General features: G+C 53.4%; 9 protein-coding genes across 9 annotated transcripts; 5 read left to right on the plus strand and 4 right to left on the minus strand.

Moving 5' to 3' along the window:
- Positions 1 to 1,078: 1,078 nt before the first annotated feature.
- On the plus strand, positions 1,079 to 4,210 carry BO70DRAFT_393486 (glycoside hydrolase family 71 protein; the record flags this gene model as incomplete). Its single annotated transcript, XM_025546374.1, has 2 exons — positions 1,079 to 1,153; positions 1,220 to 4,210. 2 exons carry the CDS (start codon positions 1,079 to 1,081, stop codon positions 4,208 to 4,210), a joined length of 3,066 nt encoding a protein of 1,021 aa, XP_025402153.1.
- An 864-nt stretch (positions 4,211 to 5,074) lies between these two features.
- On the plus strand, positions 5,075 to 5,529 carry BO70DRAFT_393487 (uncharacterized protein; the record flags this gene model as incomplete). Its single annotated transcript, XM_025546375.1, has 2 exons — positions 5,075 to 5,313; positions 5,406 to 5,529. 2 exons carry the CDS (start codon positions 5,075 to 5,077, stop codon positions 5,527 to 5,529), a joined length of 363 nt encoding a protein of 120 aa, XP_025402154.1.
- Positions 5,530 to 7,330: 1,801 nt separating this feature from the next.
- On the plus strand, positions 7,331 to 8,362 carry BO70DRAFT_377428 (acyl-CoA thioesterase; the record flags this gene model as incomplete). The annotated part of the gene is made up of 2 exons (XM_025545189.1): positions 7,331 to 7,410; positions 7,582 to 8,362. 2 exons carry the CDS (start codon positions 7,331 to 7,333, stop codon positions 8,159 to 8,161), a joined length of 660 nt encoding a protein of 219 aa, XP_025402155.1. The 3' UTR covers positions 8,162 to 8,362.
- Positions 8,363 to 9,461: 1,099 nt separating this feature from the next.
- On the minus strand, positions 9,462 to 9,956 carry BO70DRAFT_285799 (uncharacterized protein; the record flags this gene model as incomplete). The annotated part of the gene is made up of 1 exon (XM_025539179.1): positions 9,462 to 9,956. One exon carries the CDS (start codon positions 9,954 to 9,956, stop codon positions 9,462 to 9,464), a length of 495 nt encoding a protein of 164 aa, XP_025402156.1.
- A 2,438-nt stretch (positions 9,957 to 12,394) lies between these two features.
- Positions 12,395 to 13,539, minus strand: BO70DRAFT_359269 (uncharacterized protein). Its single transcript, XM_025542503.1, has 2 exons — positions 13,065 to 13,539; positions 12,395 to 12,937 (listed from the first exon to the last, which is right to left on the minus strand). Exons 1-2 carry the CDS (start codon positions 13,172 to 13,174, stop codon positions 12,853 to 12,855), a joined length of 195 nt encoding a protein of 64 aa, XP_025402157.1. The 5' UTR covers positions 13,175 to 13,539; the 3' UTR covers positions 12,395 to 12,852.
- Positions 13,540 to 14,259: 720 nt separating this feature from the next.
- BO70DRAFT_377430 (putative DnaJ domain protein (Mas5)) lies at positions 14,260 to 16,371 on the minus strand. The gene is made up of 6 exons (XM_025545190.1): positions 16,228 to 16,371; positions 16,114 to 16,140; positions 15,975 to 16,033; positions 15,434 to 15,878; positions 15,180 to 15,357; positions 14,260 to 15,123 (listed from the first exon to the last, which is right to left on the minus strand). Coding segments are annotated over exons 1-6 (1,266 nt in total). The 5' UTR covers positions 16,229 to 16,371; the 3' UTR covers positions 14,260 to 14,567.
- A 194-nt stretch (positions 16,372 to 16,565) lies between these two features.
- On the plus strand, positions 16,566 to 18,853 carry BO70DRAFT_393491 (glutamate--tRNA ligase MSE1; the record flags this gene model as incomplete). Its single annotated transcript, XM_025546376.1, has 7 exons — positions 16,566 to 16,853; positions 16,928 to 17,000; positions 17,065 to 17,102; positions 17,169 to 17,582; positions 17,646 to 17,903; positions 17,964 to 18,149; positions 18,239 to 18,853. 7 exons carry the CDS (start codon positions 16,566 to 16,568, stop codon positions 18,851 to 18,853), a joined length of 1,872 nt encoding a protein of 623 aa, XP_025402159.1.
- Positions 18,854 to 20,471: 1,618 nt separating this feature from the next.
- On the minus strand, positions 20,472 to 22,989 carry BO70DRAFT_286027 (putative microtubule associated protein (Ase1); the record flags this gene model as incomplete). The annotated part of the gene is made up of 4 exons (XM_025539186.1): positions 20,472 to 22,429; positions 22,479 to 22,693; positions 22,766 to 22,818; positions 22,873 to 22,989. The coding sequence occupies 4 exons, from the start codon at positions 22,987 to 22,989 to the stop codon at positions 20,472 to 20,474; spliced, it is 2,343 nt and encodes a 780-aa protein (XP_025402160.1).
- A 609-nt stretch (positions 22,990 to 23,598) lies between these two features.
- Positions 23,599 to 24,950, plus strand: BO70DRAFT_426651 (Mov34/MPN/PAD-1 family protein). The gene is made up of 3 exons (XM_025547814.1): positions 23,599 to 23,757; positions 23,814 to 24,379; positions 24,441 to 24,950. The coding sequence occupies exons 1-3, from the start codon at positions 23,733 to 23,735 to the stop codon at positions 24,837 to 24,839; spliced, it is 990 nt and encodes a 329-aa protein (XP_025402161.1). The 5' UTR covers positions 23,599 to 23,732; the 3' UTR covers positions 24,840 to 24,950.
- The last annotated feature ends 473 nt before the right edge of the window (positions 24,951 to 25,423 follow it).

A 25,423-nucleotide genomic window follows, 5' to 3' on the forward strand; every position in this document is an offset into this window, starting at 1 on the left:
GGTCAGGGTGAGCTATGCTCGAGTGTAAGATTCAGTGAAGTATGAGAGGCACTGGATTTGGGATCAATGGAATGGGATACCAGTGGGAGGGGTAGGGGTGGGGGTATATTAAACAATTAGGAAAATTTAGGATACCTAATGATAATTGGGGGGGGGGGGGGGGGGGGGTTGTTTCCGTTACTATTAGGCAAATTATGAAATGGATAGTGGTAGTAAAATATCCGAAGCTACTTCTGATGTCGTGCCCACAGCTCTCAAGAAAAATAAAACGCTTTTCCATCATCCAGTGTTTCCATAGTTTTATCATGTATTGCCTAGGTTTCTTATCTCAGGGACCTAAGGTCTGTAATACCATGCCGAGCAATCTTTCTCTCAGCTCCTGCGCAATTTCACAGACAATGCTCCGCTCTGATGGAGCCGTCATTGTCTAGCTCCGTCTGAAATCAGACCATATGGAATAAAGTGATATTGCGGCTGCTTCTAAGCCAGGTATAGATTCCTATCGCCTCAGGGTGCAATTTTCCGGCCCAAAGCTAGGGCAATAGTGCGCAACTGAATTGTGGCGAGGGAGGTGCGATAGCGCGGGCCAGAAAAGTCAGCCCTAATTGGGATCCGGCCGAGGCTAAAACATAGACCAACCTTCGCGCAGTTATAGTTCATCTTGCGGCCTCGGCTCTCGACACCGGGTATCTAGAGTTAGACAATAGCTCATTTTAACTAGCCCCACCAACGGCCCCATGCCATAGTTCCCCCGAGATGAACTATTTGTACTAGGTCCTGGTCACTATCAAGGCATGTGAGATTTCCTGATACAACTCCAGTACAGCACAACATGTATCGAGATGCGACAGCAAAAACCGTACCGGTCCCGAGAGGCCGATGTGTGAATTGAACTATTAGGGGATTTCGAGATTTAAAGGACGAACTTCCTTCTAATCCCAGAGGAATTTGCAAGGCTTTCTCTCATCAACAGCTATTCACTCTTTGAACTGTCACTCTTTCCTACAATTCGGTCCTCCTTTGAGGCCTGTCACTCCCTACGATGCTCTTTCCTTCTTCCACTCCAGTAACATTACTCATGGGACTGATGCTTTTTTGCACCTTGACCATTTTGCCCGGGATTCAAGCTCGCGCTGTCTTTGCCCACTTCATGGTGAGTATTGCATGTACCCTCTTCATGATGGGTGAAAACATGTGGCTGGCAGCTGATATCACTTAGGTGTCCAATACAGAAGGCTACACAGTCGATGACTGGGAGACTGAAATAAAGCTGGCCATGGAGGCAAAGATTGATGCCTTTGCACTCAATATTGCCACGGGCCAGTCCGTCAACACTGAACAGGTCCCCAATGCGTTTCTGGCTGCTGAAAACCTTGGCTTTCACCTTTTCTTTTCCTTTGATTATTCCGGAAATGGTGCCTGGGCTAAGGATGACGTACTCCTGTATATTCAGGAATTCAACTCACCCTCTGTCTACTACCAGTACAACTCCCAGGCTTTTGTGTCCACCTTTGAAGGCCCAGCCAACGCTGAGGATTGGGTTAGTATCAAAGAAGAGACAGGCTGTTTCTTTGCGCCCGATTGGTCATCTCTGGGAGCCATGGAAGCTATGGAGCAGGCAGACGGTGTTGCCGATGCTCTCTTCAGCTGGGCTGCGTGGCCATATGGCCCAAATGACATGAATACCTACACAGATGCTTCTTATATCGACTATCTGGATGGAAAGCCTTACATGATGCCGGTATCACCCTGGTTCTTCACCAACATGCCTGGCTATGACAAAAACTGGCTGTGGAGAGGAGATGATATGTGGTTTGATCGATGGGTTCAGGCTCTCTGGATTGTTCCAGAGTTTATCGAGATCATTTCATGGAATGATTTCGGTGAATCCCATTATATCGGCCCCATCAAGGCGGCAGATGACCCCTTGGCGAATTACACCTACACAGCCTTCGACACCGGTCTGTCACCCTACAATTATGTTCTGGATATGCCACACGATGGCTGGAGAGCCTTTCTTCCTTTTGTGATTGAAACTTACAAGACAAACACATCTACTATCACCCAGGAGGGGGTCACGGCCTGGTATCGGTTGAACAAGGCTGGGACTTGCGGATACGACGGGGGAACAACGGGCAATACGGCCAATGAGTTGCAACTTGAATACTGGCCTTATGAAATCGTTCAGGATAAGATTTTCTTTTCGGCTCTTCTAGGATCGACCGCTGATGTATCCGTCACCGTTGGCGGCACTGACCTCGGTGCCTCGTGGACCTCGACTCCCAGCGGCGATGTTGGAATTTATCACGGGAGCGTGTCTTTCTCCGGACATTCGGGGGCCGTGATTGTCACGATCACCCGTGACGGTAGCACCGTTGCTACCATGGATGGGCAGTCAATTTCGTCCGGCTGTGCTGCGAGTTCAGGCGTTGAAAACTGGAATGCCTGGGTCGGCAGCGCGATGTCCTCCAGCACCATCTCAGCGACCCCCACCTACTCCCTGGACCAAGTAACGTGCATCGAGGGCTGGGGGTCCGGCAACTTCCTTGGACTATGCGAGGCTGCCTGTGGGTGGGGATACTGCCCCATTTCCGCATGTCTCTGCACGAAGCTTGGCCCCCCACCGAGTGTTCCATCCGACACTGGGGTCGAGGGCTATCCAATTGCCGGTGAGGACGGTAGTTACACTGGCCTTTGCTCGTTCGATTGTGACCATGGTTACTGCCCCAGTACTGCCTGCGGTACTGTTGATGTGCCCCTGGCAACACCTACTGTCTCAGACTTCACACCCTACACCTGCGACGGTGGCGAAGGGAGTGGAGATTTCGTGGATCTTTGCGCTTTCGGCTGTCTCCATGGTTACTGCCCCATCCATGGCTGCAACTGTACTTCCACGGGTGACCTGGACTTATATTCGATTGTCAACTCCAGTATAACGGCTGGACTGGCCTCCGGACTCGATGACTATGGCCTTTGCGACTTTGCATGTGAGCGGGATCATTGCTATGATGTCTGCCAGGTCGGTAGTTCATATTCGGCGTCCGACGACTACAGCTGTACCGATAATGACACACGGTCCTGGTGTGACTCGTCCTCGCCTTGCAATTACAGTCTCCCCATCTCAACCATGGACGACTTGCTGGTGGCTGAGGCATATATGCCCGACGACTGCGTTGATTACTACATGCTCACAATCCTATACAACCTGATTGACGTGGTTGTTACCAACTACACCGAAATTATCGACAACAACAATTACAACAAGACCTTCAAGTTCTACAAAGAATACATCGAGGCCAACATCACCACCTCTTTGGATGACCTGATGAGTTGGGAGGACCCGGTCGGCGCTGGCAATGCATACTTCGCGTGCACACCGGAAATAAATGGGGTAAACCGGTCTCAAACGTCCTGCCCATGGTATGAAGATGCGGGAACTTTCAAGGTATACTACGAGCTCACCAATGCAACTGGGTGGTGGAGCATGCTCGAGGAAGATTATGGAATTGAAGAAAGCTGGGTGGCATTTGGGGAGAAAGAGCTGGACCTTCGTTGTACGGCGGATGAGGACAAGGATGGATGTCAGAGCCTCATCTCCACATCCATTGGCATTCCTGTCAAGAGTGACGATGTCAGCATCACCGATCCCCGAACCATCATTGCAGATGCCTTGCCATATCTCGACGGCCTGCAAGGCAATATCCTTGAAGCGCAGGTGCAGATTCTTGTTGGCTCATGGCCCGGATACTCGGATGATATCGTCCAAACCATTTCGCTGGCCGTCGAGCTGCTCCTTCAGTCAGTGACCTCCATGCAAGAGGTGGTGAAGATTGGCGACGAGGAAGAAGAAATCAAGAAGAAGGAGTTGATGGAAGAGATCCTCATGGCTGTTTTCTTGATCGTCCCATTTCTGGGCGAGATCGATGCGATCAGTGACACGTTTGCGGGTCTGGCTCGCATCCTCACCCTCATCGGAGACGTCTCGACGGCAGCGTACACGGTATACTCCATTGTCGAAGATCCAGAGAGTGCTGTCGCGCTTATCTTTGAGACCCTCCTTCTTTCGGGAGAAAGAACGCCTGACGAATTTGATGACATGGCGACGGCTAGGAGAAAATTGACCGATGATGAAATCACTTCTTTGGGATCAGTGTTCAAGAAAACTAATACTGACATCGAGAATCTCGTCGAAGATTGCATCAGGGATTGATGCAATCTTCTGTGAATCCGTCTGGAACTGCTATATCCACAGCCTTCATTTGTTCTGGCACACCCCCGATTTCCTATTTCGCAATTCCACCCTGACAGATCAAACAGACCACTCGACTAAAAAGGTGTCCAGACACCTAAGTAGGCGTGATACTGAATGATACTAGGTTTTGACACACCCATATCATTAATGTAGTACCTGCGATCCGAATTTGTACACGAAAAAGGATCTTCACTGGTCCTTCCTCGGTTCCTTCTTTGTGATGACTGGTATTAATGTCGGGCTTTTGTTGGCTCTTTGACCTATACAACATCAACCCCAGTAGAGGTTACACCTGTGAGGTGGGTGCCACAGGCAAGGCTGGGGCATCTCATCCCTTCTCCTTTCCAGGGAGCGCTGATCTCGCTGGCAGTACAGCTGTGCCCTGCTTGACAGTCGCACAAAACTCAATGTCACTATCCAGGGTAAACCTTCCGCAAAGCCGCACGGAGTTCTTCGCGTACAAACTCTTACTATCCCCAGTAGGCTACCCCGAATGGATCTGCGTGGTTCCAAAAGGGTCCGTATTCAATATTCCGCAACGTAAAGGACTCTGGCGCTGTAGGGACGGAGTGACGGATGGTATGGCAGAAACCATCGTATAAGGCGCTTTATCCTTGATTCAGGGATGCTATAATTATGCTCTACATGGGGAGACAGGTATATCCCAAGGTAGTACGTGAAGAAATTAAACTCAAGTAGCTGTGCGGTGAGACATCTCTCCGGATATATCCATCCTTCCACTTCAGACCCGCTGATGAGATCTAGATTCGGAAACCCTGGTGATGTCGGATCAATGGAGATCTCTCTGACTTCCTCTTTACCATGCAAGGCCCCACAGCAGGAGCAGTGCTGGTTGAATGGAATGTCCACGAGGGCCTCCAAGGCTCGGTGGCCATGTGGGATTGTCACTTTCGAGTAGGAGGGGCAATCGGGTCCAACCTCCAGCAGTCAGACTGTTCCAAGCTCAGTGGCGGAGTCAAGCCGAAATGCAAGGCAGCCTCCATGTTGATGCACGTTACTAGCAGCGCATCGGGATATTTCGAGAATATCTGGGCATGGAAGTGGAATTTTGCCTCCCATCCTGGTGACAGACCCCAATGTGCAGTAGTGAGACTTTGAAGAGCTTCTCTGTATCTATTCCTAACCGTATTAGTGAGTTCACCACGGAGACCAGCGCGTGGCTCGCTCTAGCTACCGAAGACCAGGCTATTGGAGATGACTGGGGCTCGGTAGGCGAGTCTGTGGATGATAATGGAAACCCCAGCACCGTTCATTGACCCGTCCATCTGGAACGAAACTCAACCCACGGTCTGGTGCGAGGATCCATGCATCTTCAACAGCTCTTTTTGCCCGCTGAAGCCAATTGTCCCAGGTAGGCATTCGGGAAACAAAATGCCCACTTATCACCGAGTCAATTTGAAGTCAGAAAATAGTCAGTCAATTCATGCATGTGCGCATTAGGAGTCTAGGACGTGTCATGCCGTTAACCTGATAGGCCAGGCGAATCAGCTTTGATTAGCGTAAATGATGCTCATGAACACTCGATTCATCACTTGACACCGGATCGATCAAGGTGGCTGGATTTGAGATTCAAAATTTGCCCAAGCTGCAGTCCAAGCCTCGCCTGACATGATTTTTCTTGCCATCTCATGGTACAGAGAGTAATATTGCTTCTGGAGATACAAGCACGGTTTTGAAATTTGTAGTCTCCTGTCGTCCCCCGGGTCCTGAGCTGTAGTTCCTAATTAGGACTGAAATTTTGAAAGCCGGTGGTAAGTTGAAGCTATAGTTCACATCAGGAGCACCTTTTTCGAGAATTTCAACTTCAAAAATTTGCTGTTGATGTCATTGTAAGCAATGATTATCGGTATATCAACCCATCATCTCTCTTGGTAGGTAACGGAGCAGAAGGAAGAGTACAAACTCACTGTCATTGCTGTGGCTGCAAGACAAAGCCAATTCCCTCTCGGGGAACACAGTGGGAATTCCGAAGCAGCCTTTCATTGAGAGCGCATAAAACCTTAAAGATCCAAGCTTTTAAAGCATCCATGGTTCCGATGATGCCCCGAACATGTTCGACAAACGAGAAACTCAGTGTCACCAGATCCATCGTAGTCGATCTATGTATATCTTGTAGATTCTAGAACGGCCCTGGAGACCATGAAAATGCATTTTATGATACATATGCAGTACTACCGCGCCCGCCAGCGATGTCGCGGTATGGAATGAGCAAAACACGCGACCTGAAACATGCGAGTCAATATTTTTTTTTCTCAGAAAAAACACGCCTCAGATCTTGCTTCGGTTGGGAATAGAAACTGTCTCAATAAGAGAACTCCATTCTTGTCGTCGTCCAGATCAGCGGACGGAACCGCTCATGGAAGCATCGCATGTCGGTATCGTGTTGACGGGAATGACTACTATCCCATCCTCCGAGTTCCTAGGCAACTCTGCTGCACGTCAGAGAATCTTTCCATCAATTGGGTCTGGCAAATGGAACCGTGTACTTGCACCGGATACTACGGAGAGTAGCATTACTTCGGAAAGACAAGCACAGTGTGGAGACCAGTCTTCTCCTGTCCCCCCCCCCTCCCAGACGAGATCGCTGCTCTCATCCGGGTGTCAGCACAGGGGCAATGATATTACTCCCACCATCGCCGTGTCACGTCTGAACAGCAATCTCGCTCGGCAGTTTCTCTCATCGATCGATGCATCTCATCCATAGAGACTTGGCAATCCAGAGAACCCAAAACAAGGAGAAGTCGAGCATCGAAGGGAAATGATGTTCGCGGCGAAGTCAACTAACCCAATCCGGCAAGGCGCCACAGCTTGTGGTTCGACACCCGAAGCGCAAGGTGTCAGTGTGGGTAGTGTCGATCGCTGCCCGAACGGGTAGGCCTCGGCAACTCCTCTCAGGCCATCCGAGGGTCGGTCTCCATCCATCCATCCCCTCAACTGCATATCCCCTTCCACTTCCACTTCAACATCCTCACCACAACCAACGCCACATTCTACACCACACCTCTGAAGACTACAACTCTCAACCGTCAACCCCCCCCCCTCCCCCCCCCCACCACAATGGCGCCGCCCGACATCGCCCTCAAAAAGCGCCGCACCCGATCCGACTACCTCTACCACCAAGTGCACCGAACCAGATGGTAAGTAAGTATAGAGTGCTCTCCGCATCCTCTCCTCCACCTTCTAACCCTCTCTCTTTCCACCCTTTTCCTCTCAAGCCCCATCAAACCCCCTCCACACCCCATTCAAATCACCAAACAACCCCATCAACCAACCAACCACTAGTTAACCTACCCCTCCCTGAAAACCAGGTTCGACAACGACATGTACGCCCACCTCAACAACACCGTCTACGCGACCCTCTTCGACAGCATAATCAACACATACCTGATCACCCACTGCGGGATGGATCCATTCAGCATCAACAACTCCAGCCCCAGCCCTACACCCCCCTCCCCATCCTCCCCATCCTCCTCCCTCACAGCCACAACCACAACCACAACCACAACCCCCTCCCCCTCCCCCTCCACCCCCGCCTCCCAAGTCGGCATCATGGTCAACTCCTACTGCGACTACTTCGCCTCCGTCTCCTTCCCAGACATCCTCGACCTGGGTCTGCGCGTCACGAAACTCGGGTCCAGCAGCGTCACCTACGAGGTCGGGGTATTCAAGCAGGGCGAGGAACAGGTGAAGGTGGTCGGGGGGTATACGCATGTTTTTGTGGAGAGGGGGAGTATGAGGCCGACTAGGGAGGGGATGGAGGGGGTGGTCAGGCGAGGGTTGGAGGGGTTGCTTGTGAAGGATAATGTTGTTGGAGGGGGTGGGGGTGGTTCTGATGCTGCTGGTGCTGCTAGTGCTGCTGGTACTGGTAGGGGAAGAGCGAAGTTGTGAATTCTTTCAATACTTTTCTCTTCGGTTGTTCTGGACCTCCTCCTTCAAGAGAGAAAGGGCGGAAGGAGGAGAAGGAGGGGGAAAGGGGGACTTATCGAGGGCAGGTCCTTCATCTCGGTACACTGTAGAATGAGATCATCGGGTTGGTTGGTTGGTTGGTTGGTTGGTTAGTTTAGAATCGATAATCGATACGCCCTGGCGGCATATTCATCATGTTATATCCTGCAGTATGTGTTGGGTTAGTTGAGAGCTACCTAGTAGGTACTCTGTATGTTGTTCCCAATACCCCGTAGTAGTCCTGGATTGGATGTCCAAAGTACTCCATACAAAGCGCAGCTACGCAGCTACACAGCTACGGTGGATTGCCTGCCCAACCTATCAACCGACTTAGGTATACGAAAGCTCATCTCCGGCAGGGAATAATGCAGATCACGATAGGACAACTCCTGTCCGACCTATCACAATCACACTCCCACCTAGGGGGGAGTTCAGTTGCCAATGACCAGTGACCAGTAACCAGTGGCCACAGCCAGCTGATAAGCTACCGCGACCTACCTACCGACCTACCGAAGTATTCCGTCCGTACTGCAGTAGGTAGATAAACATGTGCCGATATGATACGTCTCATGCAGCTGTCATGTCGATCTTCATAGTTCATACCCACTAGATACCCACTACCTAGGTACTTTTATCATCGCTAATCAAGGCTCACGTCTCGCCGGCCAAATTTCGCCACAGTATTCAATATTCAAGAATAAAAAATGGAAAAAAAAAAAAAAAAAAAAAAAAAAAAAAAAAGAACACTTTCTCATTTTTGAGGGACGAGCCGCCATCACCCGGTGCAAAACGCCTAATACCTATTCAGGTCGAAAAAGAAAGCAATATATCCCTTGGTTCCATTGTGCGGTTCCCGAAAACAGTTCCTCGAAAGGTAATAAATACACAGGACAGAAGGGGAAGAAAAAAAAAAAAAAAAAAAAAAAAGGACACAGAAAGCCTCGCGATCAGAAAGCAAGTCTATCCGTTTTTCTATGACCTTGAACCCGAACGCCGTCGTCACTTTGTAAACAAGGCCACCGAAGAAAAATCAGATCCCGCCGTTATATGCTCATATGTGAGTATCATCGTAAAGAAAAGAAAAAGAAAATCAAAAAGAAAATCACGCTCGAACGCTTGCTCGCGGCAATTGAACCATCGCAGTCGCTTGTGGTCAAGAACGGCCAACGCGTGTTCTGGAGATGCCTGCTGCAGAAGAAATCGGATGGTCGACCTCGCCAAGCACGTGTCGATGGTAGAAGAATCAAGTCATTTTGTTGGGCACAACACTCGCGCGGGAGACGTTCGAGCTCTCGGGGAACAGCTCGCGGCGCATGGTTCGGCTCTCCACGTCGTAATGCCACTTCTGGTAAGGTCCGGGGATGAATTTGCCCTTGTCGTCCCATCCGGCAACCCAGGTGTAGTTGTCATCCAGCCGAAAGAAGAGGAGCCGCTCGGGCTTGCCCCCCTCCTCGACGGCCACCGTGTGCCAGCGGCATCGGTCCTCCATTTCGTGTTCAAAGACGTACCGGTGGAGGATCCGGCAGTAGACCAGGGGGATAGGCATCTTTTCATCGCTCTCATTGCCATCCTTGTAGACCAGATGCCATCCCCGACCGGGAATGTACTTGTAGATGCCCGGGACCGGACTATCCCAGTGCTCTTCTTTGTGGATGGATCCTTGGATGCGTTCTCCCCGCTGAAACCAGTACGTGGGGCAGAAGGCCTTGCGCATGCAGAGAAAAAGGTTGGGCGCCATAGTGACGAAGGGTGACGAAAGTCTTTTGGAAACGACGGAATGTCGCGACAGATTGGGACACCTTCACGGTGACGAAAGAAGATCAAGAACGCTCGCTTGCTGATGGAAAAGAGATCGTGAGAAAAGACAAGTTGCGAGTAGCAACGGTGTTTTATAAGTCGACGTGCATGTTGAACAAACAAGCAGAATAACCTGAGAGTATGAAGAGTATGGAGGAGGAGAAGGAGAAGGAGAAGAAGGAGCACGGAAGTGTCAGGCAACAAACAATCAATCAATAATCGGAGATTGTGCCACCAAGTGCCTCGAGAGAGGAGTAGGATTCGTCGAGAGCGGCGGGAATCTGGGCGCAAGAATGAGATGCAGGACACGCTGTAACGATGCGGTGTGCAATTGCAGGTATATGTAGACGTGCCTGGCGACAGTCTAGGCCCGGGGCCAGTAGGACAGGTGTTTTGTTTTTCTTCGCGAAGGTCGAAGGAACAAAGCTCAGGGTAGTGGCAGGGTTTATTTATTGGAATTGGGGCTGATCGACAGGTCGAGGGGGGGGGAAAGGAGAGAGGGGCCGCGAGACGCCTCAAGTCGCAGGTGATAGGTGCAAAGGTGCAGGAGCAGCAGGAGCAGCAGGACCGATGCGACGGCGCAGAACAGCTCTTTCTTCAGATTTGCTTCTCAGAAGCGCATGGCGGGACTCTCGCATGTGAGTGGATGGGAGGGAGGATAGGAGCAGGGAGCATGCCAGGGAAATGAGGCGTTAAAAAGAGGCAGGAAGCGTTGGTGGGCGCATTGGGGCGGTCTGAGGTCAGCCCCAAACTGCAGTGGGAAGTGGGAAAAATTTTCTTGATGTCACGGGCTAGACCGTACACAGAAGGCGCCCGTCATCGTCAACGGTAGTCCCTCCCGTAGCGTGGGCAACAAAATTAAAAAAAAAAAAAAAAATCAAAAAGAATTTTACCCTGCAACCACTAAAGACTCAACAGGTAACCTAGACGCGGGCCTCCCGAGACCCACCGATCCACTCCTCCGTCTGTCTGTCGGGCCATACTTTAGCGTTGCTCCTGGGAGGAGGAGGAGGAGGCTGTGTGGTGTGGCCGGTGGCCTGCTGCGGCAGCAATTTAAAGGTTTGATATTGGGTCATCTTGATACTCCGTACAAGGTTCCCTCTAGCTTTCTCTGGCTGGGTGGCGGTGCTGTGCGGTGCTGAGCTGATGATGACACAAACCACCTTGCGTGGTGGCTTCCATCACCACCAGACCCCGTAATGAGTGAGTCGTGTTCGAGGCCATCATCACGAGGGAATCTGACCATGACCGCTCATTCCTGGACCGAGATCTCGATCTTCGCGCGGTGAGGGTGTAAACCTTGTCCCCATCCCACCATCTCATCCCTTCGTGTTTCCCATCATCCCACCCATGTGGTTATCATCGCGCATTCCCGAGCTAAGAAGTCAAGTCGCTGGCCGGGATCGCCAAATCGTGATATCACCAGACTAGGGAGAGAGCTCGGCACTCCGATCGGATTCTTTCTTAGCAACTATCTACCCATTCATCCGAGCATCAGCAGCATGTTGCAGGGTAAAAACAGAGATAGTCACCGCATTAGCCCGCTTGGCAGCCTCCCCGGCATATTCCTGGACTCGAATCAAATGGACCAGGTTTATCGCGGCGGCGATGCGGTGTTGACGCGATGCGCACTCATTCCATGGCATGGCTCTTGGCTATGCAGACAGCCTTTTCAGTTCACCACGATCCCGTTGGTCTGTCTGGCCGAGTTGGCTCGGACCCCTTGGCTATGGAGCCGGTATGACCAGCCGGTGTAGATGGTTTAGGTTGAGGGGAAAGGGATGAAGTGGAGGGGACGGATGGAAGGAGAGTGAGAGTTGAGGTGTGAGAGTGAGAGTGAGACTTCCGAGGCTGCAGGTCGCACAGATCGATGGTCTCCCGCACTTTCCCAGCCACGAAAACCACTCGGAGGAAGCCAAAGAGTGATCCCGTGATCTCTCTCCATTTCACTTTCACTTTCACTTTCACATCCCACGTCCTTCCTTCCTTTCATCCTTCCACTCCATCTGCCCCATGCCACCCCCCGATAGCCTTCTCCTCAGGATCACATCCCTGCCAATCCCCTGTTAGCCCAGCCATACCAGCCGTTGTCTATCACCGGGATGAAAGACAGTCGATCGAGTCTACAGAGTTACAGAGTACAGGTGCTACGCCTGCTACACCGGCTCAGGCCAAGGAATACATTTCCGACCAATGGGCAACCAATTGACAGGGGCATATCTCGAGCGTCCAAACTGCCGACTCGGTGGTTATCCTCTGGGCCAGCCGTTGATATTTGACAGCTTCCCGGAGGACAAGACCTCAGTTCAACTGGGTGGTATCCTTTCGAAATAGCTCCCACCATGGGGTTTGGCCATATCTATCCCCCCCCCCCCCCCCGCGGGCATCTAGCTCGTCGCGGCGCCGCGTTAATTCGTCATCGGGGACCAGGATGTCCACCCGCTGCCGCTTCAGGACTGGCCATATTATCTAGTACATAACTAGTGAACCTGACGTTCCCGACTGCCGTCCGTCGCCGATGCACGGGAGCGACTTGGTCCCCGCGCGCAGCAGCCTTCCCGGGGGGTGGGTGCATGTTGCATGATGACCACCTCGGCTGCACCTGGATAGCACCCCAGTGGGCCTGCCCACGCATCGTCCAAATACATACCCTTATCAATTATCACCGATTGTCGTGGAGTGAGTGATCTTCTAACCGGTGATGGTTAATCTTCCGGTCCATCAAAGACCCCCCACCGCGCCCTCAAGGGCATTGGGATCGGCGGGAGTCTCTCAGAGCTGCTGCCTAAATTGCTCCGATATGACGCAGGTCTTCATGATGGCAGATTCGAACAGACTCACTCCCCTGTACATCGTAGGTGTAGGAACCCAGCATCAGGGAAAAGGGGGTTGTCATACGTCCAGATCATCCGGCGATCCCAGGTATGCTTCTGTCAAACAAACCCACTTGACTAAAAAGATGTCCGCACGCCCCAATAGCGTGGGATTTTAATCGATGGGTGCAAGTCTTCCGCCTGGTAGCTTCCCTCTGACGTTATCGGCCACGCAGGTCATGACATCTATGTTCAGCTTCCCCGCATCAAGCAGCTCCACTATGATAGCTGGCAACCCGCCTGCCTGGTAAGATTTCTCCCCCAGCAGCTCCCCCACGGGCTGCATGTTCAGCAAACACGGGAGGTGGACCCCAGGCGGTCCCAATCGTCAAGTAAAAGCTCCATTTCCATATGCTTTGCGATAGCATTGATGTGTATGCCGTATGGGGGCGTTAGTGCTACCACCGATAGCCGATCCAAGAACAATGACGGGTCATGATATCACTTGTCTTCCATCCCAATGCACCATCTCGACGATCCCTAAACCTGTGTGATACGCGCATTTGCCTCATCCACGGTATGAGGGGACCGGGGATGGCGGCCGACCCCGACAGAACCATTCCAAGAGCCTCTCGTCTGCGAGTGCATCATCCATCGTAGAAGCCATACCCACAACCATCATGTTTCAATATCCCCCTGAAGGCGCACTATATTACCCAATCGAATAAAATCATTAGCCCTCCAACATGCTCTCCGTGATTCCATGACCTGAGGTCTGACATGTCCTCGTAAACATACTCTACCAGTTTCTCTAACTATATGATTGATCTCCCCAGCCGCATACATACATCTCTCCCTTTTCCAGACAAATCATCCCAAAAAACCAACCAACTCATCCTTCACCCTTCACTTCACATCCCCATTAAGCATGGGACCGAGATTTGAGACGTAGCTGGAATACTCTTCAGCCAGAAACCAGCAAATCAGACACCCACCCTCTTGCGAGGGTTTTCTTTCCTTTTTTTTTTTTTTTTCTACCTACCTTCGCGGCTCTCTTGCAGAGAGTAAGGATCTCAATTTTGCTGTTCTTTGATGTGCCGGATTGCTTGGTTGGCACGGCATGGTATGATGTATATCATAGTATCCTATGACCAAACACAGACACTGCGAATCATGTTAGTCACATCTATAGATCCGAGTCGATAGGTAGGTACTAGGTAAGTATATCAAGTAACGAAACCAATGAGAGTTAAGACAAGTCGGTGCTGTACCCCACGCTAAGTAAGGGCTCTCCGATTACGATCTCGGGAATTTTACTAATGGGGCATGTGGTTGTGAATTATGATGCGATGGGTCAGTGTCATCGGCACCATCTCAGCGCCACGCAGGTGAGCAATAGTCGCCAATCGAGAACTATCCAACAGTAACCGTGTTTGGGGAAGTAATGGCTAAGGTAGCTAAGTATATAAACAACTTTTCAATTCACGCTCATCATCTTCATAACTCTGCATTTTTTTTAATAATCCATCAATCCATCAAAAGTCTTCCCGAAACGCCCACCATGCCAGAGAGGAGGAGGAGAGGAGGAGGAGCGGAGCCAGAAGCAGCCAACGATTCTATCATCATGAGAGGAGCGAACAAAAAAAAGGTATCAGTATCATGTCCTCGGAAAGGGGAAAGCCCAGGCAACGGCTACAACGCAACGCGTGTGAGAAGAGAGAATGAGAGAGAGAGAGAGACTACTGCGTCGCGCACTGCGCCGTCTCGCCTTCCTCCTCATCATCCTCCCACGCCGATCCGCCTTCCGGGTCGTTGGCCCCGAAGTCGTCCAGGTTGCCCTTGGGGTCATACTCGACCTCGTCCACCGTCTCCGCCGTGATGGGAGCATCCGGCTTGGGCAGCATCTCCTTGAGGTGCTCCAGGACCGCGGCACTGGGCTTCCACTTCGCGTCGGGGAACTTGACGTTGACGACCAGGTAGAGGTCGCCACGCGCATCGCCGCGCTTGACGGGCATTCCCTCCCCGGGGACCTTCAGGACCTGGCCCGGAGACAGCACCTCGCCGGGAGTCTTGGGGTGGGTGACTTCGATTCCGCGTCCGTCGAGGTGCTTGACCACCACCCGAGAGAAGCCCGTCAGCGCTTCCGCCAGCGTGACATCGATCGTGGCGGTCAGATCCGAGCCAGCCCGTCTGAATGTCTCGTGCTCCTCCTCCACCAGGTGAAAGACAATGTCTCCGGGTTCCTGGCCCGGCACTTGATCGGCTTCGCCTTCCAGGATGATCTTATCTCCTTCCCTGCATTTGGAATCAGAATGGCTGTCAGCGTAGACAGTACGCACGGATGGACTCACCTAGCCCCGCGAGGAATGTAAATCTCCAACATCTTCTTCGCCTCCGATGTCCTCTTTCCCTTGCACTTCTTGCACTTCTCCTTATCGATGAAATACTCGCCGTGGCCGCTACACGTCGAGCAGGTAACCATACTCGGGGACATGAACTGCCCCACTTGCCTCAGAACCTGCCTCACACCTGCCACGCAACACACACACACACACAAACAAGTCAGCCGGGGTTCTCCCACGCGAACACGGTGATCATATCATACCTTGGCCGTCACACGTAGCGCACTGCCTCGCAGTCGCGCGCTCCTTTCCTCCCTTCCCATGACACAGGGAGCAGATGACGTTCTTGGTGACCGCAAACCGGACCGTCTTGCCTTTGTAGAGATCCTCCAGCCGCACCTCATACTTCTGCTCCTCGTTGGGGCTTCTCCGCGGCTTACGCGCCTGCGGGCCTCCGGGCATCCCGCCCATGCCGCCCATGCCGCCCATACCAAACATCTGCGCGAGGATATCGTCCAAGTCGGGCCCGCCCGCGCCCATGCCAGGCTCTCCGGAGCCGTTGAAGGCGCCCATGCCATGGGCATCGTAGATCTCGCGTTTCTCTTCGTCGTAAAGAATATCGTAGGCTTCCTGGACGGCCTTGAATCGGACCTCGGCGTCTTCGCGCTCGGCCTCTGCGACTTTGTCGGGGTGGTTCGCTAAGGCGGCCTGGAGGGAAGAACACAAATCAGGTCAGACCAATAGATCGGAAGATGGTCCGATGGGAGGGGGGAGGGCGAAGGGAGGGGGAAAGGATTCTCATACCTTGCGATAAGCCTTGCGGATGTCATCTTTGGAAGCACCCTTGGAGATGCCCAAGACCTCTGGATTCCATCACATGGTGATTAGCTACCGCTATGCCACTCTTTTTTTTTTTCTGTTATCGCGAGGAATGTGTATTTACCGTAGAGGTCGACGCCAGCACTAGACACTATATGAAACCAAATCCGTTAGCATACCAGACGGCGGCTATTTTCTCTCTCCCTCTTTTTTTTTATGGATAGCGGCGGACACATACTGAGAGCGGTCACTGGTATATGATGGCTGACAGGTAAAGAAAGCTCAAACGGAAAGGGAGTTGGGACTGGGTATCAAAAGGAAGAAGAGGAAAAGCAAGAGAAACAGAAACAGGTCTAGAAAGAAAGATCTAAACGGGGCGAGGCTGGATGGAGGGAGGGAGGAAAGTTGCGACAAAACCGCAGCGGCGACAATAATCAGCGCTTTACTGCCGGCGTCTCCCGCCTTCGCTGGCTCGGATTTGTGTCTGTCTTGCCTCTCTCTCTCCGCTTCACTCTCCCCTCTCCACTCTCCACTCGTCAATCGCGGCATTCAGCCTGACCTGCCTGCGACTCGACCATGAGGCGACCAACCCCCTCCTCCCTCTGGGCCCGTCGCCCGTGGATGTGCACCCAATGTCGGTCCCGCTACTCCTCGTCCTATTCCACCTCCGCCGCTGCTGCCCCGAATCTCCGCGCTGGCCACAACAAGAAAACCAACCTCCCCGATGCACCCGCCAGGACGCGATTCGCGCCGTCTCCCACCGGCTATCTTCACTTGGGGTCTCTGCGTACGGCGCTGTTTAATTATCTGTTGGCGAAGCGCACGGGGGGCCAGTTCCTGCTGCGCATTGAGGATACGGATCAGGTGAGGGGATCCTCTGCTGGATACATATGGGAGTGTCGGCGGATCAAAGCTGATGGTGACGATGGTGTCTGTAGAAACGGACGATTCCGGATGCGGAGCAAAGACTGTATGACGATCTTCATTGGGCTGGGTTGCATTGGGATGAAGGTCAGCATTGCGCACGACACCACCACCGATTCGCCTTACTGATTGATGGGGTTGAATACCACAGGTCCCATTGTTGGCGGTCCATACGGTCCGTATAGACAGGTAGGCCAGGCTTTCTCCCGCGAGCGATGCGCCCATGACTGGACCGGGTTCTAAACCAAGTTCTAGTCCGAACGAACCGCGATCTATCGCAGCCATGCGCAGGAGCTGATCAACAACGGCCACGCCTATCGCTGCTTCTGCTCCGCCGAGCGACTGGACACATTCGCGAGACATCGCAGTGAGGCGGGCCTGCCGCCCGGTTACGACCGGAAATGCGGGGAGGTGTCCGCGGCGGAATCCGAGGAGAGGGCCGCCAGGGGGGACGCGCATGTGGTCCGGCTGAAGGTGGAGGGATACCCCATGTTCCACGACCTGGTGTACGGCAAGACAGGGCAGAACCGGTCGCCGAATAAGCTCGATCTGATCGAGCGGGTGTACGACGACCCGATCCTGATCAAGTCGGACGGACACCCGACGTACCATCTGGCCAATGTGGTGGATGATCATTGCATGAAGATCACGCACGTCATCCGTGGCACTGTAAGTGATGGGAATGGATGTTCGGGTCACGATGGCATGCTTACGTGGACGTTTTCTGTCTAGGAATGGATGCCCTCGACTCCCCTGCACGTTGCACTTTACAACGCCTTCAAGTGGACGCCGCCGCAGTTCGGACATGTTCCTCTGCTTGTCGACAAGTCGGGACAGAAGCTCAGCAAGCGCAACGCGGACATCGATCTCTCCTCTTTCAAGGACACCCAGGGCATCTTTGCCGCTACTCTCGTGAACTTCGCTGCTCTCCTGGGCTGGTCGCACACCCAGAAGTCCGACGTCTTCAGCCTGGACGAGCTGGAGCAGATCGTACGTCCATCTCATCCACTATCTCTTCTCTCCGTCCCTGCTCACCGCTGACAACCCCAGTTTAACCTCAAAATCACCCGAGGAAACACCGTCGTGGCCTTCGAAAAGCTATGGTTCCTGCAGAAAGCGCACGCCCAACGCTTCGCCGCGACCTCCGGCCCCGAATTCGACGAAATGGTGACCAAAGTGTCTGAGGTCGTCGAGGCCACCTACCCAGCAGAGCAACTGTATGCCCCCTACAACCCGGTCCCATGACACTTACTCCATCCATACATCCATCCCATCTATTCATCCACCCACCCAGCCAGCGGTAACAACAAACTAACACCCCCCAGCACCCCCCTCCTCCAATCACGCCCTCTAACAGAATACATCGCGCCGCTCCTCCGCGCGGACTCCAAATCCTACACCAACGCGACCGACTTCACCACCCGAAACTCCACCTTCTTCAGCACCTCCCTCCTCCGCCCCGCCTACACCCCAACCCCCTCCCCCTCCCCCTCCGCCCCCTCAATCCCTCTCCAAGCCCTCCACACCGCCGCCGCAGCCCTAACCTTGGTCCCCCCACCCACTGGACTCTCGAAACCCACCGCGCCAACATAACCGCCTACGACGGCTCCTCCTCCTCCTCCTCCACCACCACCGCCCCCTCCGAAACCACAAACCTAAGCGCAGACGAAGCCCTCCAAGCCAAGAAAACCGCCGACAAGGCGTTCAAGAAAGAACTGTACCATTACCTCCGCTGGGCGCTGTCAGCGGGCGCCCCGGGCCCGGGGATTCCGGAGACGATGCAGATTCTGGGTCGCGAGGAGACGATCCGTCGCGTGCGGGAGGCGAAGAGGCAGACTATGGATTTGGTGCCCTTGCCGACTAGGAGGGCGAAGGGGGATACCACCCCGTCTGAGTCGGGGGATGTTTCGTGGATGGGGTCGTTGGCGCCGGGGCAGTAAGTAAGTAGGTTTTCTTCTGTCTATGTGTCTATCTATTTATTTATCTGCTTGGTTGGTAGTTATGGTAGTTGGGGGTCGGGTGTTGCTGATTGGTCATGGGAGTGGATATGTTAAGATGTGAGTATGTATAAGAGAAATGTATAGTACAATATGTAGAATAGGTAGGTAGTTAGTTAGTATCGTGCCATCATCATCATCATCATCATCATCATCATCATCATCATCATCATCATTATCATCATCATTATCAACAACAACAACAGGAACAGCATACATTAATTAAGTTAATGGAGTGAGTCTGTCTGAGTCTGACATCCCACCCACACATTCGCTACAATTACAGAAAGTCCACAGCCCAACAGTCCAACCACCCAACAACTAACCACTCTACTCCACTCCATAGCTAGCTAGCTAGCTATCCTACACCTGCAACCTCACCTCACCTCACCTCGACTCCACTCTAAACCTAGCTAGCTACACCCACCAACCCAACCCTCAAAAGAACAGCCCACCTAACCCCAGAACAAAAAACAATGAGAGAAACTAAATGAATTCCTACCAGAGATGATAAAAAAAATATAAAACAGCACAAAACAAAACAAAGAGGCTCAATATTTAAAACCAAATAAAAAGTGTACCCTTACAAGCATGCGCTGATATCAAAAAGAAACAGACAAAAAGAAAAAAAAAAAAAAAAAATGGGAGGGAAGAAAGAAAAGAAAGAAAGCATGTGCATGCGCTGCGACTTGTACAGGGGAGGAGGGAGAATAACCATCAAGATCAAAGCAAGGGTAAAACAAAGCAAGGCAAGCAAGCAAGACAGGTAAATATCCACCCCAAGACAAAGAGAAGAGTCAGAAGCGGATGAAGAATCCTGTATTCAAGGAATTTACACCAAAGGTATAGATTCCATAGACGGGAGAGAGAAAGAGAAAGATAGAAAGGAGGGAGAAGACGGAGAATTAAGGGTAGGAAAGCCAATCAATCAATGAGAAGACACCGCCCGATCTATCCCAATCCGGGTAGAAGAAGGGAAGAAAGAAGTAAAGAAATTATTCAAACATAGGCTCGGTTAGGTTAGGTTAGGTAGGAGAGCAAAGCATAATACAAGAAGAAGGAATCAAGATTTGTTTGTCCCCAAGACAGACAGGTCAGGTCAGGTCAGGTCAGGTTCTGTTTACGGCATCCAAGTCATGTCGTTCGTTCGTTGTCAGAGTCAGGGCCCTTCCTGGGCGATCATCACGCAGTGAGTGGCCGGGTCGGTCGGTGGTGGTGGTAATGTAGTGGTACTGTGGGATCCGATGTTTGACATGAAAAAAAAAGACAGAAAAAAGCATAGCAGCATGGTATAATCCGGGATTTTAACAAAGAAATTAAGACTGTTAACTAGCAACAATCACTTGCGTTGTGTGGTGAGGCCCCAGGCATGAGATAAGGGCTCAATTATTAGCGGCGCGGGATCTGAAGAAATGGTGGAGGAACGAAGGGCTTCGAGATCGTCGTAGAGTCGTCACGTCGAGTGGTCTCGTAATCACGTTCTAGCAGAAGCACTAGAAGTCCCGCGCAAGGAGGGTAGGATGGAAAGGAAATCAACGAGAGGCTATCGGCAGGAGAGACCTCAGTAAGGTTCCAGGTCGTCGGTCCACCCGGCATCACTGCCACTGGCTCGAACTGTCTGAGCCATGGAGTGGCCGGCCGGCTCATCTGGGCTGACGCTCCGGATCCCCTTGGGTTTCTTGCCTGCGAGGGAGCGGTTTTGGTTGTCCTCGGGAGCCACGCGTTTCCCGTGGGCAGCACGAAGCTTGGCGTAATACACGTCGCTGGCGTCCGCTTCGGACTCGTCTCCAGAATCAAACGTCTCCCAGTTCTCTGACCCTGAGACGGCGGTGTTCACCGTGGAGGCGTTCGAGACTTGTCGAGGGGCCGGGGGAGGGGGTGCATGCTGGAGATACGGGTTGGGCTTCGGGAACCCTTGCATCGAGGAGCCCAAAGATAGTGACGAGGCGGAGGAGTGTGATGATTGAGAGAATCCGGTAGACCGTTGAGAGAAAGCGGAAGAGCTGATGAAGGAACGCTGGTTGCGATCATCATACACGTCTTCTGGGCTGACGGGTCGGACGATGGAATTCGACAGGGCACTGGCAGATCGTGGCGGTTCAAACAGATAGTTGCCCCGCTCCTCCCTCGATTCACCTCCAGTCAAGGCCCTCATCCTCGGTGGTGGCGGACGAGCAGCTGGCAGCTTGCCATTCACGGTGCTTACGGAATAGACGCCTGGGGTGCCCCGGCGATTGGGCGAGTTGTTTCCATGTGGCATGTTGCCCAGAGGTACGCGAGCCGGGATCTTCGATGGTGACTTGGCTCCAGGCCGAGAGGGTCCGACTGTGTTGTACTTCATCGTGGGGTGCGCCGTAGGTGTCTTCGAGGCAGACCGGGGCGGAAGGGGGGCGCGCATGGCACTGCCCGGACGAGAGCTCATGACGCTAGCAGGCCGAGTCGGTTGCGGTTGTGGGGGACGCTTCGCGCTAGGAGTAGGCCCGGGGGTCTTGGATCGTGGGGGGGCCGGTTTGACAAAAACTGGGGTAAGCTCATCGAGATATCTCTCCCCGTGGACCAGGAACGGCCGGCCATACTCATCCTCCCACCGCTCCAGTTCTTTCCTCAAGTCGGCCTCCACCTTGGGCAGCTCCTTGGAAATCCGCTTCCTCATCTTCTCCTCCCTCAGAAGCTTTCCGGGATCACGTCTCTCTCCCTTGGCTCCACGACCCATGAGACGAGAGGCATCCTGACTAGAAACAGCCAGGGCTTCGCGCTCTGCCAGAAGGCTGCGATGCTTGTCGATCAGCTCTAAGGTCGATGCACGCTGCTCCTTCAAGGTCTCCAGTCGCACAATCTCCGCCTCGTGTGCCTCCAGCAGGGCATCACTGCAGACATCCGAAAAGGCAGGCGTGAAGTCGAGCATCTCCTCTTCGGAGAAATAGAGCCCATCCCAGAGCTCCTGGAGCCGGCACCGCGCGTCCTCGACAAAGAGATGCAGGTTCTGTCGCTTCAACTCGTTAAGACGGCTCAGTTCCTCCTCGAACTCGTTGATCGTACGCAGTCCACAGCCACGATTTGCGGCAAAGAACGCCTTTCGGTCGCATTCTTCCACTCCAAACCGCTCCCACAGCGCTTCCACGGCGTTTTTGAGGTCCTTCAACTTGCGCTCCCGGCCCCTCTTCTCCTCGAGCAACTTCTCGCGCTTCGCCATCAAGTTAGCCAGATCCGATTCATGGAGACCCAGCTGCTCGGGCGCTTCACGGTAGCATTTGACGATGTTCGTATCAGTCTGAACCTGGGGTGTTCCGAGCTCAGCCCACAGCTTGATGATTTCCTCGGATGTGGTCTGAACGAAGTCGACACGGCGGTGGTATTCCTCGTAGACTCTCGTGAATTCGCTGTCGAGGGCCGTGACATATGATGGTGACAGATCGAAGCTGGGCGAGATGGACGAGCCGGGTGCCGTTGGCGGCAGCTCAATGCTGATGAAGGTTGTTTCGAGATGGGACGCGTACGATTCAAGGGCCTCGACAAGTTCTAGCGATTATCAGCAACCGCGCATCTCCGCACTCTGGAAGCAACCTACTCCTGACTTGTTCAAAGCGCTCCTTGTGCAGTTTGCTCAACGCGCCATGCTCCTCACGCAGGAAGCTGACACAGCGATTGAGGGGGTAACTAATGCGCAAATCATTATGATCGAGCTGGTACTGTCCGTTTGCTTTTTCGTCCACGAGCGACTTCTCCATGTGTTGAATGGCAGTGATGAGTCGCTGCGCTTCATCCTGCATATCCTTCTTCTCTCTGCACACAGTCAGTCAGTGGGTCGGTCCTGGTTGCGATAACACAGGTCGGGGAGGACCAGAAACGACGTACTTATCGACCAGCTTCAGGTGGTTATTGAGCGTTTCCGACAAGGCGCTGAAAAGCTGCAAGCAGAGTCAGTACACTGCGGAGTGAGTAGAGCACATCGATCAACCGACCTCTGCTTCTCGGGATTCGCGCTCATGATTCGGCACACCGATGTCATCGAAGATCCCGTGGAGCTGAGAAACGATGTTGTTGACCTGGGTGGTCAGGTAGCTCGTATCGACCGCCATGGTATTGTGATTGCTGTTGTATGCCCCAAGCCAGGGGGGTGTGGATGTTTGATTGGTCTGGGGAGGTGTTTTCCAAGGGCGCGGTCGGGGATAAATTCGCCGTTAAATGGCGCGGTCCACCGTCATGTAAGCTGGGGGGCGGCGACGCGCCTGAGATATGGAGGGCGACGAGGTTCGAAACCACAACAGAGAGACGGACAGCCAGATAGACAGGCGGGTTGGCAACACGGGCCTGCAATCAAACAGCAAACGCCTCACGGGAGGTCGAGTGGCATCTGCGAGGACAAGGGACGACCCGCCAAATTTATGTACAGGTCAACACCGGATGCAAGAATATGCAAGGGTGACGGGGGGGGTGGTGGTGGTGGGAGCCTGGAGAGAAGGACTGGGGATGCTGGAGCAGTGAGTTGGAAGACAACAAGATTCACTTGCTGGCGATGCAGCCGCAATCCCGATCTGCTCGCCGCGGGCTGGAACGGCGGTTTCGCCGTTGCCCCGGTGACTGCTGACTCAGCTGCTTGTCCCCCCTTCACCGCCTCTTTCTGCCCCCGTCTGCCGCCCCGCCGTCACCGCCCCCGAAGCATCCAGACTCGCTCTCAGACGGACTCTCCCCACGTCATCCCCATCAATCCTCCATCCTCGAGACCTTGCACCACTTACTCTCCCTCACAGTGATTGCCACAACCTCACCTCACTTCCTCCCCCACAACCTACAACCCACAACCCACAACCCACCGCCCACCATGCAGACTGCCCAGCAGTCGTGGGGTACGTACCTCCCTCCCCTCCCCTCCCCAACGACCCACTAACCCCCCCCCCCCCAGAACTCGAAAACGCCATCCACCTAATCGACCCCCAGCGCGACGCCCTCTACGCCTACGATGAAGAAACGCACAAAACCCTCTCCGCGACGCGCCCGTGGTCCAAAGACCCACACTACTTCAAAAGCGTGCGAATCTCCGCCGTGGCACTGCTCAAAATGGTGATGCACGCGCGCTCCGGCGGGTCGCTAGAGATCATGGGCCTGATGCAAGGCTACATCCTCCCGGAAACCTTCGTGGTGACCGACGCGTACCGACTGCCGGTGGAAGGGACCGAGACACGGGTGAACGCGCAAGACGAAGCGAACGAGTACATGGTGTCGTATCTACAATCGTGTCGGGACTCCGGGCGGATGGAGAACGCGGTGGGCTGGTATCATAGTCACCCTGGGTACGGGTGCTGGCTGTCCGGGATAGATGTGATGACGCAGGATATGCAGCAGCTGGGGGGGCCGTTTGTGGCGCTGGTGGTGGATCCGGAGCGGACGATTTCGGCGGGGAAGGTCGATGTCGGTGCCTTTAGGACGTTTCCGAAGGGGTATACGGCGCCGAAGGGGGAGGGGGGGCGGGTTCGGGGGGGCTGGTGGAGGAGATGGGGTGGGGTGGGGGAGGGGTGGGGATGGGTATCAGGCTGTGCCGCTGAGCAAGGCGGAGGATTTCGGGGCGCACGCATCGCATTACTATTCGCTCGAGGTGGAGGTGTTTAAGAGTGTGTTGGATTCGGAGATTCTGGCCCTGCTCTGGAATAAGTACTGGGTGGCCACGCTGAGTCAGAGCCCGTTGTTTGCGACGAGGGATTTCGGGAGCAAGCAGATGGTGGATTTGAGTCAGAAGGTCAGGCGCGCCGCCAGGGGCATTGAGAGTAATGCGTCGCGTGGGAATTTGGCGCAGACGAAGGATCAGCAGCTCGAGCGGGTGGCGAGGGATGGGCAGCGGATTGTGGCGGAGGAGGTCAAGGGGCTGTTGGCGGCGGAGGTCAAGATGAAGCTGTTTCAGGGTATCGGGGAGGAGAACCAGGCGGAGATATGAGATGGGGCTCGAGGGATGATGCAACCATGCAAGCAGGCTAGCTACGAATGATGAGATGACCTATTATCCTCCCTCCCTGGCGGGCGTTCTGTTCCGTACGTAGATCAGGCGCGAGAATTACTGAGACGAGAGACGGCCACATCAAACAGGGCCGGAACGGCTGACCTGTACATCTAATTACCATTCGTAGGGTATATATACTAACAGACACCATAGTAGGGATATATCCGGAAAGAGAACAGGTAAGTACAAGGAACGAAAGGGGCAGTAATCATGAACATGAAGGAACTGCCCGACGCGAAGACCCAGCCCAGCGGTCGAGAGCCTGCGTCATATGAGAGATCATTATCCGAGCCGTAAGAGGTCCTCTGGACACCAGGCGAGAGAGACCACGGGAGCAAAGAGAATTTGTACAGAAGGTGGGGGGAAATGGGCCAAGCCAGTGTACAGAGGCGATATGGTAGGTAGTCAACACAACACGGTATTGTATATGTCCGAAAGAAACCCGAGAAAAGCGCTGGACCGTCAAGGTGTGGACTGGAGAACAAATGAGATCACAAAAGTCGTTAGGGAAATGGAATTGA

The sequence above is a fragment of the Aspergillus heteromorphus genome, assembly GCF_003184545.1.
Source record: "Aspergillus heteromorphus CBS 117.55 chromosome Unknown BO70scaffold_4, whole genome shotgun sequence".
NCBI lineage: Eukaryota > Fungi > Ascomycota > Eurotiomycetes > Eurotiales > Aspergillaceae > Aspergillus > Aspergillus heteromorphus.

Coding starts and splice junctions, on each gene's coding strand:
- BO70DRAFT_359269 (XM_025542503.1), bottom strand. CDS start 13,174: ATGCAGCCCGTGGGGGAGCTGCTGGGGGAGAAATCTTACCAGGCAGGC. Junction 12,938..13,064: donor CTGAACATAGATGTCATGAC/CTGCGTGGCCGA, acceptor ACAGAAGCATAC/CTGGGATCGCCGGATGATCT.
- BO70DRAFT_377430 (XM_025545190.1), bottom strand. Junction 15,358..15,433: donor CGCTACGTGTGACGGCCAAG/GTATGATATGAT, acceptor GTTGCGTGGCAG/GTGTGAGGCAGGTTCTGAGG. Junction 15,124..15,179: donor TACATTCCTCGCGGGGCTAG/GTGAGTCCATCC, acceptor TTCCAAATGCAG/GGAAGGAGATAAGATCATCC.
- BO70DRAFT_426651 (XM_025547814.1), top strand. CDS start 23,733: ATGCAGACTGCCCAGCAGTCGTGGG. Junction 23,758..23,813: donor GACTGCCCAGCAGTCGTGGG/GTACGTACCTCC, acceptor CCCCCCCCCCAG/AACTCGAAAACGCCATCCAC. Junction 24,380..24,440: donor CGAAGGGGGAGGGGGGGCGG/GTTCGGGGGGGC, acceptor GATGGGTATCAG/GCTGTGCCGCTGAGCAAGGC.